This window comes from Salvelinus fontinalis, chromosome 36 (assembly GCF_029448725.1).
Source record: "Salvelinus fontinalis isolate EN_2023a chromosome 36, ASM2944872v1, whole genome shotgun sequence".
Classification (NCBI taxonomy): domain Eukaryota; kingdom Metazoa; phylum Chordata; class Actinopteri; order Salmoniformes; family Salmonidae; genus Salvelinus; species Salvelinus fontinalis.
In genome coordinates, this window is record NC_074700.1 from 19599914 (window position 1) to 19613056 (window position 13143).

General features: G+C 40.7%; 1 protein-coding gene across 1 annotated transcript in view; it reads right to left on the reverse strand.

Annotated features, from left to right (window-relative positions):
- Positions 1-890: 890 nt before the first annotated feature.
- The window catches only part of LOC129835373 (basement membrane-specific heparan sulfate proteoglycan core protein-like), a 37493-nt gene continuing 25240 nt past the window's right edge, over positions 891-13143 (reverse strand). The window contains exons 19-28 of the mRNA XM_055901011.1: positions 13059-13109; positions 12871-12954; positions 11226-11288; positions 11026-11100; positions 10009-10071; positions 6545-6619; positions 6150-6212; positions 5753-5827; positions 5508-5570; positions 891-4799 (exon numbers count right to left, since the gene is read on the reverse strand). Of these exons, the coding sequence (XP_055756986.1) occupies positions 4792-4799; positions 5508-5570; positions 5753-5827; positions 6150-6212; positions 6545-6619; positions 10009-10071; positions 11026-11100; positions 11226-11288; positions 12871-12954; positions 13059-13109 (620 nt within the window). The 3' untranslated portion in view covers positions 891-4791. The remainder of the gene's footprint in view (positions 4800-5507; positions 5571-5752; positions 5828-6149; positions 6213-6544; positions 6620-10008; positions 10072-11025; positions 11101-11225; positions 11289-12870; positions 12955-13058; positions 13110-13143) is intronic.

The following is a 13143-nucleotide window of genomic DNA, read 5'->3' on the forward strand; positions in this document are numbered from 1 at the left end:
TGACTAATAGCTTATATTACTAAACCTCACCACATAATTGACCTGCCTTGGACAACAGGCTGCAGATATAGTATGTAATTATGAGAACAGTGTCACTGTCACCGGTTATATAAATAGATTCACAGAAAACAACAGTTGTTTCCACAAATAGAGTCAAGTTGACAGGTGCTGTTATTATGAAATTAATACACACTAACTACAGCGAGCTAGAATCCTACCTGCAGTACATTCTAATGAGCATGACAAGCCAACTGTCTTGGTACTGCCTTTAGAGATGGTATCAGTATGACTGCAGTACATTGATATGACCACAATATTCTAATAAAGCCCAGGAGAAAATAGGAACTGAATATGAGTTCTGTTCTGCACCTCACCACCCCACTGTTCTTACTCAGCATCCTCCTGGGACGTGTGTGTGTGTGTGTGTCCACAGACCAGAGGCTCAATAAGGAAGACAGTATTCAATCAAAAATTATAACCAGTAACTGGTTTTTGAGGATAAGCCATGAAGCTTAATTGTTCCTGGTCTTTTAGCGCCCCCCTCAGAGCTGGGCCTGTAAATATCACATAGCCTTACATCCCATGCATTTAGTCATGATCAAATATGTTGTTGTCACTGACATTTCATTGTGTTCGAATGTATGACAAACATATTTATTAAACTGGATGGGAAGAGTAAAACTGGATATTGTACTGTAAAATGATTTTATATTTTTTGGGGTTAATTCATGACAATTGATATACTGCAGTAAATGTCCCATATTGATCCCTTTCATGATCTCTTTGTTTTGAGGTGTTTCTCACATACTGTGAAAGTGGACACTGAGCACTGAAACGTTCTATTTTGTCTAGATGTTTTCAGAAATACTTCATAAAACAGAGAAGAAATGTCCATTTAAACACCTTTATTTAAAAATGAATTATGAAAATCTCAATTGGCAACTAAGCTCATGAGGCATTTACAAGTTATATTCTTTAAGATTCCCAAATGGATGTACCAATCACAGATTGTCTCTTGAACTCACACATTGAACTCACACATTGAACTCACACAAAAACTATTTTAGGCTGAAAGGAAGGCTGATAGAAGATGGTATGGATGGGTTGACTATAACCGTTTACTTGTGCATTTATGCCCTCTTGGGGATGATAAAAAAAAGTGAATTACAAAAGCAAATATATTGTAAAAGTATTCTTTAAAAACAAATTATAATATTCTGTGAAATGTATACACAAATACACTGAATTAAAATTTAAACTCAACATGCAACAATTTCAAAGATTTTACTGAGTTACAGTTCATATAAGGATATTAGTCAATTTAAATAAATTCATTAGGCCCTAATCTATGGATTTCCTATGACTGGGAATGCAGATATGCATCTGTTGGTCACAGATACTTTTTAAAAATGTAGGGGCATGGATCAGAAAAGCAGTCCGTATCGGGTGGGACCACAATTTGCCTCATGCAGCGCGGCTGAGTTGATCAGGCTGTTGATTGTGGCCTGTGGAATGTTGTCCCACTCCTCTTCAATGGCTGTGCCAAGTTTCTGGATTTTGCTGGGAACTGGAACACACTGTTGTAGACGTCGTTCCAGATCATCCCAAAGAAAGCTCAATGGCTGACATGTCTGGTGAGTATGGCTTCTTTAACAGCTTCGACCCTCAATCCATACGACTGCTGAACAGCTAATGGCTACACGGACTATTTGCATTGTCCCCCACCCCCCAAAAAAGAAAAAATGTAATGTATGCAGGCCATGGAAGAACTGGAACATTTTCAGCTTCCAGGAAATGTGTACAGATCCTTGAGACATGGTGCCATGCATTATCATGCTGAAACATGAGGTGAAGGGGGCGGATTAATGGCATTACAATGGGTCTCAGGATCTCAAATGCCAGTAAAAAAAATGCAATTGTGTTAGTTGTCCATAGCTTGTGCCTGCCTATACCATAACGGGGTGACAGGTAGCGTAGTGGTTAAAGTGTTGGGCCAGTAACCGAAAGGTTGCTGGATTAAATCCCCGTGCTGACAAGGTGAAAATCTGTCATTACGCCCCAAAACAAGGCAGTTAACTCACTGTTACTAGGCTTTCATTGTAAATTAGAATTTGTTCTTAACTGACTTGCCTAGTTAAATAAATGTATGTAAAAAACAATAATGAACATAAAATAAAAAACACAGCCACCATGGGGTACTCTGTTCACAACGTTGACAAAAGCAAACCGCTCACAAACAGGATGCCATACCCAGTACAGTTTTAACTGTTATTAATCTGTGAAGAGCAAACTTCTCCAGCGTGCCAGTGGCCATCGAAGGTGAGCATTGCCCTCCGAAGTCGGTTACCACACCAAATTGCAGTCAGTTCAAGACCCTGGTGAGGACGACGAGCAAGCAGATAAGTTTCCCTGAGACAGCTTCTGACAATTTTTTGGTGCAAACCCAGAGTTTCATCAGGTGTCCGTGTGGCTTGTCTCAGAACATCCCACAGGTGATGAAGCCGGATGTGGAAGTCCTGGGCTGACGTGGTTACACGTAGTTGTGAGGACAGTTCTCTGAATCAACGTTGGAGGCGGCTTATGGTGGAAAAATAAACATAAAATTCTCTAGCAACAGCTCAGGTGGACATTCCTGCAGTCAGCATGCCAATTACACACTCCCTCAAAACTTGAGACATCTATGGCATTGTGTTGTGTGACAAAACAGCACAGTTTAGAGTGGTATTTTGCTGTCCCCAGCACAAGCACCACCTGTGGAATGATCCTGCTGTTTAACACCTGTCACGTGTACGGATTATTTTGGCAAAGGAGAAATGTTCACTAACAGGGATGTAAACACATTTTACCAAAACATTTTTGAGAAATAAGCTTTTTGTGTGTATGAAACATTTCAGCTCATGAAACGTGGGACCAACACTTTACATGTTGTGTTTTATGTTGTTGTTGTAACGGGTTTCGTCCTCTTCGTCTGAGGAGGAGTAGCAAGGATCGGACCAATATGCAGCGTGGTAAGTTTCCATTATGATAATTTAATAAATCAAACAGACCACTGAACGAAAATAACAAAAGTACAAACAAATAACCCGAAACAGTCCCGTATGGTGAAAACACTAACACAGGATACAACCACCCACAAAACACAAAGGAAAACAGGATACCTAAATATGGCTTCCAATCAGAGACAACGACTGACAACTGCCTCTGATTGAGAACCATACTAGGCCAAACACATAGAAACAGACAACCTAGACACACAACATAGAATGCCCACCCACATCACACCCTGACCAAACAAAACATAGAAAGATACAAAGCAATCTATGGTCAGGGCGTGACACTTGTTCAGTATATACACTATATGGCCAAAAGTATGAGAACACTTGCTCATCAACCATCTAATTCCAAAATCAAGGGCATTAATATGGAGTTGGTCCCCCTTTTGCTACTATAATAGCCTCCACTTTAATGGGATATCTTTCCACTAGATGTATGAAAATTGCTGTGGGGAATTGCTTCCATTCAGCCACAAGAACATTAGTGAGGTAGGACAATGATGTTGGGCGATTAGGCCTGGCTCGCAGTCGGCGTTCCAATTCATTCCAAAGGTGTTCAATGAGGTTGAGGTCAGGGCTCTGTGCAGGCCAGTTAAGTTCCTCCACACCAATCTCGACAAACCACTTCGGTACGGACCTCGCTTTGTGCACGGGCGCATTGTCATGCTGAAACAGGAAAGGGCCTTCCCCAAACTATTGCCACAAAGTTGAAGCACATATTCGTCTAGATTGTCATTGTAGCCTGTAGCGTTAAGATTTTCTTTCACAGGAACTGAGGGGCCTAGCCTGAACCATGAAAACATCCCAACACCATTATTCCTTCTCTACCTAACTTTACAGTTGGCACTATGCATAGGGGCAGGGAGTGTTACAATGCATCCGCAAAACCCAGATTCGTACGTCTGACTGCCAGATGGTGAAGCGTGATTCATCACTCCAGAGAACACGTTTCCAATGTTCCAGAGTCCAATGGTGGTGAGCTTTACACCACTGCAGCTGATGCTTGGCATTGCGCATGGTGATCTTAGGCTTGTGTACGACTGCTCATCCGTAGAAACCCATTTCATGAAGTTCCCGACTAGCAGTTCTTGTGCTGACTTTGCTTTTGTGAGCTTGTGTGGCCTACCACTTCACGGCCGAGCAGTTGTTGCTCCTAGACGTTTCCACTTCACAATAACAGCACTTACAGTTGACCAGGGCAGAAATTTTAAAGAACTGACTTGTTGGAAAGGTGGCATCCTATAACGGTTCTACGGTGAAAGTGACTGAGTTCATCAGTACCGGCCATTCTACTGCCAATGTCTGTCTTTGGAGATTGCATGACTGTGCTCGAATTTATATACCCGTCAGCAAGGGGTGTGGCTATAATAGCAGAATCCACTTATTTTAAGGTGTGTCCACATACTTTTGGCTGTGTAGTGTAGTATTCTGTCATCTGAGTGACAGAAGTATCAAACCAAAGACAATACATGTCAATAGATTTACAACACAACAATTCAATACACAATACACTTGCTGTAGCTGCAGATAATAATCATAACACCATATCATTGTTTAAAAACCTGTTGCAGTTAAACCAATATTAAATCAAATATATTTGTTGAAATATATATATAAATCCTTTATGTGTGTGTATCTGTGGGTGTGCTTGCATGTCTGTGTGTGCGCGCATGTGTGAAGAATCTATATTCCCAGGTTTCTCCTGCTCCTCCTCTGATGGTGTGTCCCTCCATCTCCCTCAAGGACCTGTAACATATCACCACACAAAGTTATTTATCCCTCCATCTCCATCAAGGAACTGTAACATATCACCACATAAAGTTATTTATCCCTCCATCTCCCTCAAGGACCTGTAACATATCACCACATAAAGTTATTTATCCCTCCATCTCCCTCAAGGACCTGTAACATATCACCACACAAAGTTATTTATCCCTCCATCTCCCTCAAGGACCTGTAACATATCACCACACAAAGTTATTTATCCCTCCATCTCCCTCAAGGACCTGTAACATATCACCACACAAAGTTATTTATCCCTCCATCTCCCTCAAGGATCTGTAACATATCACCACACAAAGTTATTTATCCCTCCATCTCCCTCAAGGACCTGCAACATATCACCACACAAAGTTATTTATCCCTCCATCTCCCTCAAGGACCTGTAACATATCACCACACAAAGTTATTTATCCCTCCATCTCCCTCAAGGACCTGTAACATATCACCACACAAAGTTATTTATCCCTCCATCTGCCTCAAGGACCTGTAACATATCACCACACAAAGTTATTTATCCCTCCATCTTCCTCAAGGACCTGCATGAAGTAAAACAATCCCCTAAGAATAAAACGGAGATATACTTCAAATAGATACATTAGAATATGATATCAGAACATTAGTTCCATATTTATATCATTTTAGTATCATTAACAAAATGGCTATTATTCTTACCGGGGCATGACCGTGGCTTCAATCGAGAATAGACTGAATCTGCCTCTGGTGGGGTTGCTGTTTCTGTAGGAGGATAAACATCAACATAATAGTTATATCCAGAATCATAAACAAAATAATATCCAGACTAATACCCAGACTAAAACACAGAATAACATCCAGAATAATATACATTTATTCAATATGTGGTCAGAGGTGTGAAGTTCTGATAAGGGGAAAATGGGAGAAGGGATATTCAGTCTTACCTCTCTTCTTCTTGGCTTTGTTCTTCTTTTGGAGGTCAACCTCAGCATAGGTCACATCAACAGGTCCAGCTGCTGCTGACAATGGACATTTACAGTCAACAAATTAAGGAATTAGCTTAATGCATATTCTGCTTTCCAATTGGCCGGCCTGTATCTTCAGACAATTTAGTTGCAAAATAATATTTGCTTTGAGGATGCAAATCCATATGTATGTTAACATCAACACTATAATCGAACTATAATCGAAAATTCATCACATGGATGATAAAAACGTAACATGTGATCAGAAACGTTTTCTCACCAGTTTGTTAGGACATACTTAGATATACTCTAATATGAGAGATACTGTATAGTGTAGTTTCATACCCGTTTAATAGATTTGCTGATTTAGTCTTACCGTGGTCAGTGTATGGATTCACTAGAGAATAGACTGAATCTGTCTCTGGCGGGGTTGGTGTTTCTGTAGGAGAATAAACATCAGAATAGTACACAGTAATATACGGAAATATATAGAATAATATAGAGTTATATACAGGACAATATACCGTTAAATACAGAAAAATATCTAGAATAATGAACAGAATGATAAACAGTTATATACAGAATTAAATCCAGAATAATATCCAGGTATATACAGAATAATATACAGCTATTCAACACGGGGTCAAAGAGGTGTGAGGATTTAACCTTCTATTACAGTGTAGAGAAACTTGCAAGACTTTCCGGATGGTTGTACGAGGTTAGTGACGATTATGATGGTTGGAATATGGAAGAAGGGATGTCCAGTCTTACCTCTCTTCTTCTTGAGTTTGACCCTCTTTTGGAGGTCAACCTCAGCATAGGTCACATCAACAAGTCCAGCTGCTGCTGACAATGGACATTTCCAGTCAACAAATTAAGAAATTAGCTTATCGCAAATTCTGTCTCTTCGTCCCAAACATCACAATGCCATCAGATCTCAGAGAGAGGTAATATAGGTGTAGAATATAGTAGTGAATTTGAGAGATTCCAGTCCAGCCTTCATCTACAAATTAAATCGTATGTCACATGCGCCAAATACAAGTGTAGACCTTACCGTGAAATGCTTAATTACAAGCCCTTAACCAACAATGCAGTTAAAGAAAGAGTTAAAACAATATTTACTAAATAAACTGAAGTAAAACATTTACTAAAAAGTAACATAATAAAATAACAATAACGAGGCTATATACAGGGGGTACCAAGTCAATGTGCGGGGGTACAGGTTAGTCGAGATAATTTGTACATGTAGGTAGAGGTAAAGTGACTATGTTTAGATAATAAACAGCGAGTAGCAGCAGTGTAAAAACAAAGGTCTGGGTGGACTTTTGATTAATTGTGCAGTAGTCTTATGGCTTGGGGTAGAAGCTGTTAAAGAGCCTTTAGGACCTAGACTTGGCTCTCCGGTACTGCTTGCTGTGCGGTAGCAGAGAGAGCAGTCTATGACTTGGGTGACTGGAGTCTTTGACAATTGTTTGGGCCTTCCTCTGACACCGTCTAGTAAATAGATTCTGGATGACAAGAAGCTTGGCCCCAGTGATGTACTGGGCCATACGCACTACCCTCTGTAGCGTCTTACGGTCAGATGCTGAGCAGTTGCCATACCAGGCGGTGATGCAACCGGTCATGATGCTCTCGATGGTCCAGCTGTATAACTTTTTGAGGATCTGGGGACCCATGCAAAATCTTTTCAGTCTCCCGAGGGGAAAAATGTGTTGTCGTGCCCTCTTCACGACTGTCTTGGTGTGTTTGGACCATGATAGTTTGTTGGTGATGTGGACACCAAGGAACTTGAAACTCTCAACCTGCTCCACTCCAGCCCCGTTGATGTGAATGGGGACGTGTTCAGCCCTCCTTTTCCTGTAGTCCACGATCATCTCCTTTGTCTTGCTCACGTTGAGGGTAAGTTTGTGGTCCTGGCACCACCCTCTGCAACTGTATTTTGGACTTCCCGATGGACCGCCCCCTCCAACACCATAATTAAGTTTTGCTGACGACACAACAGTGATATGCCTGACCACCGACAATGACGAGACAGCTGACCACCGACAATGATGAGACAGCTTATAGGGAGTAGGTCTACTCCCTATAGGCTCTCTCATTGAGGTCGGTGATCAGGCATACCACTTGTGTTGTCAGCAAACTTAATGATGGTGTAGGAGTTATGCTTGCGCACGCAATCTTGGGTGAACAGGGAGTACAGGAGGGGACAAAGCACACACCCCTGAGGGTCCCCCGTTTTGAGGATCAGCGTGGCAGATGGGTTGTTGCCTCCCCTTACCACCTGGGGGCGGTCCATCAGGAAGTACAGGATCCAGTTGCAGAGGGAGGTGTTTAGTCCCCGGGGTCCTTAGCTTAGTGAGAACTTTTGTGGGCACTATGGTGTTGAATGCTGAGCTGTAATCAATGAATAGCATTGTCACATACGTGTTCCTTTTGTCCAGGTGGGAAAGGGGATCTGTGGATCTGGGCAGCTCACAGCTGGGTTTCCCTTTGTAGTCCGTAATAGTTTGCAAGCCCTGCCACATCCGATGAGCGTCAGAGCCGGTGTAGTAGGATTCAATCTCAGTCCTGTATTGATGCTTTGCCTGTATGATGGGTCGTCTGAGAGCATAGCGGGATTTTTTTTAAGCGTCCGGATTAGTATCCCGGTCTTTGAAAGAGGCAGCTCTAGCTTTTAGCTCGGTGCAGACGTTGCCTGTAATCCATGGCTTCTGGATGGGATATGTACTGTGGCTGTGGAGGCGACGTCGATGCACTTATTGATGAAGCCGGGGACTCAGGTGGTATACTTCTCAATGCCATTGGATGAATCTCGGAACATATTCCAATCTGTGCTAGCAAAACAGTCCTGTAGAGTAGCATCCGCGTCATCTGACCAGTTAAGTAATTGAGCGAATCACTGGTACTTATTGCTTTAGTTTTTGCTTGTAAGCATGAATCTGGAGGATAGAATTATGGTCAGATTTGCCAAATGGAGGGCGAAGGAGAGCTTTGTATGTGTCTCTGTGTGTGGAGTAAAGGTGATCTAGACTTCCTAGATATAGGACTGTAACGGCTGTCCTCCTCCTCTTCATCCGAAGAGGAGGAGCAGGGATTGAACCAAGGCGCAGCGAAGTTTGAATACATATTTATTTAAACAAGACGAAAAACGAACACGAACTACACTTGAAATGATACAAAATAACAAACGACGTAGACTGACCTAAACATGAGAACTTACATAGACACGAAGAACGCACGAATAGGAAACAGACTACATAAACCGAAACAGTCCCGTGTGGTACGAAATAACATACAGACACGGAAGACAATCACTCACAACGAACACTGTGACAACGCCTACCTAAATATGACTCTTAATTAGAGGAACGCCAAACACCTGCCTCTAATTAAGAGCCATACCAGGCAACCCAAAACCAACACAGAAACAGAAAACATAGAATGCCCACCCAACCTCACGTCCTGACCAACTAACACACATAACAACTAACATAAATAGGTCAGGAACGTGACAAGGACATCGCTCACCAGCTGTTATTCACAAAGACACACACTCCCCCCACCCTCGTCTTTACAGACGTAGCTGTTCTGTCAATGCACAGAAAACCCAGCCAACTAAATGATCCGTGTCATCATTCAGCCACTACTCGGTGAAACATAAGATACAGTTTTTATTGTCCTGTAAGTAGGATAGTCTGGAATGGAGTACGTTCTTCGCGTCGGACTCATTAAAGAAAAAAATCTTCATCCAGTTCGAGGTGAGTAATCACTTTTCTGATATCCAGAAGTTATTTTTGGTCATAAGAGATGGTAGCAGCAACATTATGTACAAAATAAGTTACAAACAATGCGAAAAAACACAAAATAGCACAGTTGGTTAGGAGCCTTTTAAACGGCAGCCATCCCCTGCAGCCATCCCCTTTTTACAATTTAAATGCAAGATAATATTTGCTATGGTGAAAATACAAAGTTATGTAAAAACACTATAATCACAAATTCATCGCACCGACATAAAACGGTAACGTGATCATAAATGTTTTCTCACCAGTTTGTTAGGACATGCTCTGATATTAGAGTATATCTAAGTATTAGTTCCATATCCTTTCAAAAGATTTTGATTAGGGCTTGATTCAATCCGTATCGTGGAAGTTCAGCGCTATAGCAAAATTAACATGTCAATTGCGCTTTAGCAATGAACTTCTGCAATACGGATTGAATCGAGTCCTTAGTCTTACCGGGGGCTGTGCGTGGCTTTACTTGAGAATAGACTGAATCTGCCTCAGGTGGGGTTGCTGTTTCTATAGGGGGTGATAATAAAATATCAGAAAACATTTACAGTTATACAGAACATTATACCGTGGCATTGTTGAATACTCATTTCTGATTGGCTTGAAGGGCATTCTAGAGCATGCATGATTTTGATTTATAAACTGGGTGGTTCAACCCCTGAATGCTGATTGTCTGACAGCCGTAGTATATCAGACCGTATACCACGATGTCCTATATCTAGGAAGTCTAGATCACCTTTACTCCACACACAGAGACACATACAAAAAAGATTGATCTAATTACATTGGTAACCAGTTTATAATAGCAATAAGGCACCTCGGGGGTTTGTGATATCTGGCCAATATACAACGGTTAAGGGTTGTGTCCAGGCACTCCACGTTGCGTCATGCATAAGAACAACAGCCCTTAGCCCTCGGTATATTGGCCATACACCACACCTCCTCGGGCCTTATTTCTTAAGTAATGCAGTGCAATATTCAATGGCTATGAAGTTAATTCTTACATGTCCTATGTTTAAGCTGCTATTGAAAGCAAAAGTCAAATTGATAATATCATTGTCATTGATGAATTTGATTTTCATAATTACAATCTAGGAGGATGGTTAATTAGCTAAGCTAGCAAGTCTCTTTGTTTGGTTACCAAGGCAACTACTGTAGCTATCTAATAACTTGCTACCTAGCTACTTCATTGGATCTTGAATACATTTCTACCGGTAAATGAACACATTTTTACTGTGTTAAATTATAGCCATGGTACAAGCGAGATAATCAACTCAGGGCTCTATGTGTTCTCTGGAAAATAATGCAACTCTGTGGAAGGATGGTGCATTTGTTTTCCAGCAACCTTATATGGAGTAGCATTATTTATAAAGAACAACCTTTCACACCATGCATCATTTTCCATAGAATGCATAGCCCCTCGTTGGTTATCCCTTAGAAATATAGCTATTCAACAATATTTACCTCTCTTCTTCTTGGCTTTGGCCTTGTTTTTGAGGTCCACCGCAGCATAGGTGACATCAACAGGTCCAGCTGCTGCTGACAATGGGACATTTTCAGTCAACAAATGAAATTAGTTTATTGCATATTCTGCCGCTTCATCTGAAACTACAAAATTGCACATTTTGATTTGAATGACTACCAACTTGCAGACTGGGTCTTACCTGTCGCTTTCCCTGTTTTCACCACAGAGTAGACTGGATTTTTAGCTGGATCAGCTAGCTTTTCTGAAGAAGAGGAAGAAGAGCAGAGAATTTGTTAGTTAGTATAATTAGTTATTTTCTTTAATACACTGCTCAAAAAAATAAAGGGAACACTTAAACAACACAATGTAACTCCAAGTCAATCACACTTCTGTGAAATCAAACTGTCCCCTTAGGAAGCAACACTGATTGACAATAAATTCCACATGCTGTTGTGCAAATGGAATAGACAAAAGGTGGAAATTATAGGCAATTAGCAAGACACCCCCAAAAAAGGAGTGGTTCTGCAGGTGATGACCACAGACCACTTCTCAGTTCCTATGCTTCCTGGCTGATGTTTTGGTCACTTTTGAATGCTGGCGGTGCTTTCACTCTAGTGGTAGCATGAGACGGAGTCTACAGTGTATATACATTATATATAATTTTTATACTACAGCTGGGATGATAAACCAAATATGATCGACACCAACCACTTATCGTGGGAATTTTGCTGATATTGTTTATTACGATAAGTAGCTTATACTAGAGAAATGTGAATTTTAAAATGAAATAGCTTTGCTAATATGTGTAATTGTTAATTGGGCAATAGATGTCTACAACCATCCAACAAGTCATATTAGTTAACCTCTTGGGTAGGGGGCAGTATTTTGACGTCCGGATGAAAAGCGTGCCCAAAGTAAACTGCCTGTTACTCAGGCCCAGAAGCTAGGATATGCATATAATTGGTAAATTTGGATAAAAAACACTAACGTTTCTGAAACTGTTAAAATTATGTCTGTGAGTATAACAGAAATGATATGGCAGGCGAAACCGCGAGGACAAACCATCCCAAAAGAAAAGAATTTCAGCCTACCACTATTTTCAATGACTGTCACTTTAATTATAAGGCCAAGTCCTCCCAGATTGCAGTTCCTAGGGCTTCCACTAGATGTCAACAGTCTTTAGTTTCAGGCTGGTTTTTGGAAAATTAGCCAAAAATTGTAGTTTTTCTAGGTGGCTGCCATTTTGGCTGTAGTGTTTCCAAGTGCGTGGAAGAGAGCGTGTTCTTTGGTATTTTTCTCCGGTAAAGACAATAACGATTCTCCTTCTTAAATTGTATTGTTTATTTACGTATCAGGGTACCTAAGGTTTGATTATAAACGTTGTTTGACTTGTTTGGAAAAGTTTATTAGTAATGTTTGGGATTCATTTTGTATGCATTTTGATGGAGGGAAACTGGGTGGATTATTGACTGAAGCGCGCCAGCTAAACAGAGTTTTTATGGATATAAAGAAGGACATTATCGGTTTGCATTCGCCGTAAAGCCTTTTTTAAATCTGACACGTGGCTGGTTTAACAAGAAGTTAAGCTTTATTTTGATGTATTGCACTTGTGATTTTATGAAAGTTAAATATTTATAATACTGTAGTTTGAATTTCGCGCTCTCCAATTTCACAGGATGTTGGCCAGGTAGCGTCCTGCCCATAAGACGTTAAATGAACTCAGTACATTTATCACAATATGGATTTTTTGTCCACATCGCCTGGTTCTTTTTTGTACATCATTTTAACTCTTCTTGGACACACTGCACATTTTTTTAAATAAATATATGTCACAGTTGAGTCACCTTTCTTTTTCTTGTCCAACTTTTTCAGTTGAATCTGGGCGTAAGTCACATGACTTGGTCCAGCAGCAGAAGCACCAGCAGCATCTGAGACATAATACACAAACACCTCCACTTAGTCAAACTCCACATGTCATATTAAATGAAGAGCAGCAGACTACTACACATTCATATTGAAAACATTACATTACCATTATCATTGTTGTCTGAGGAATTGATCGTATCATAGATGTTAGCGTCACCTGTTGATCAAAGAAGAGAGAGACAGGTTAGTTA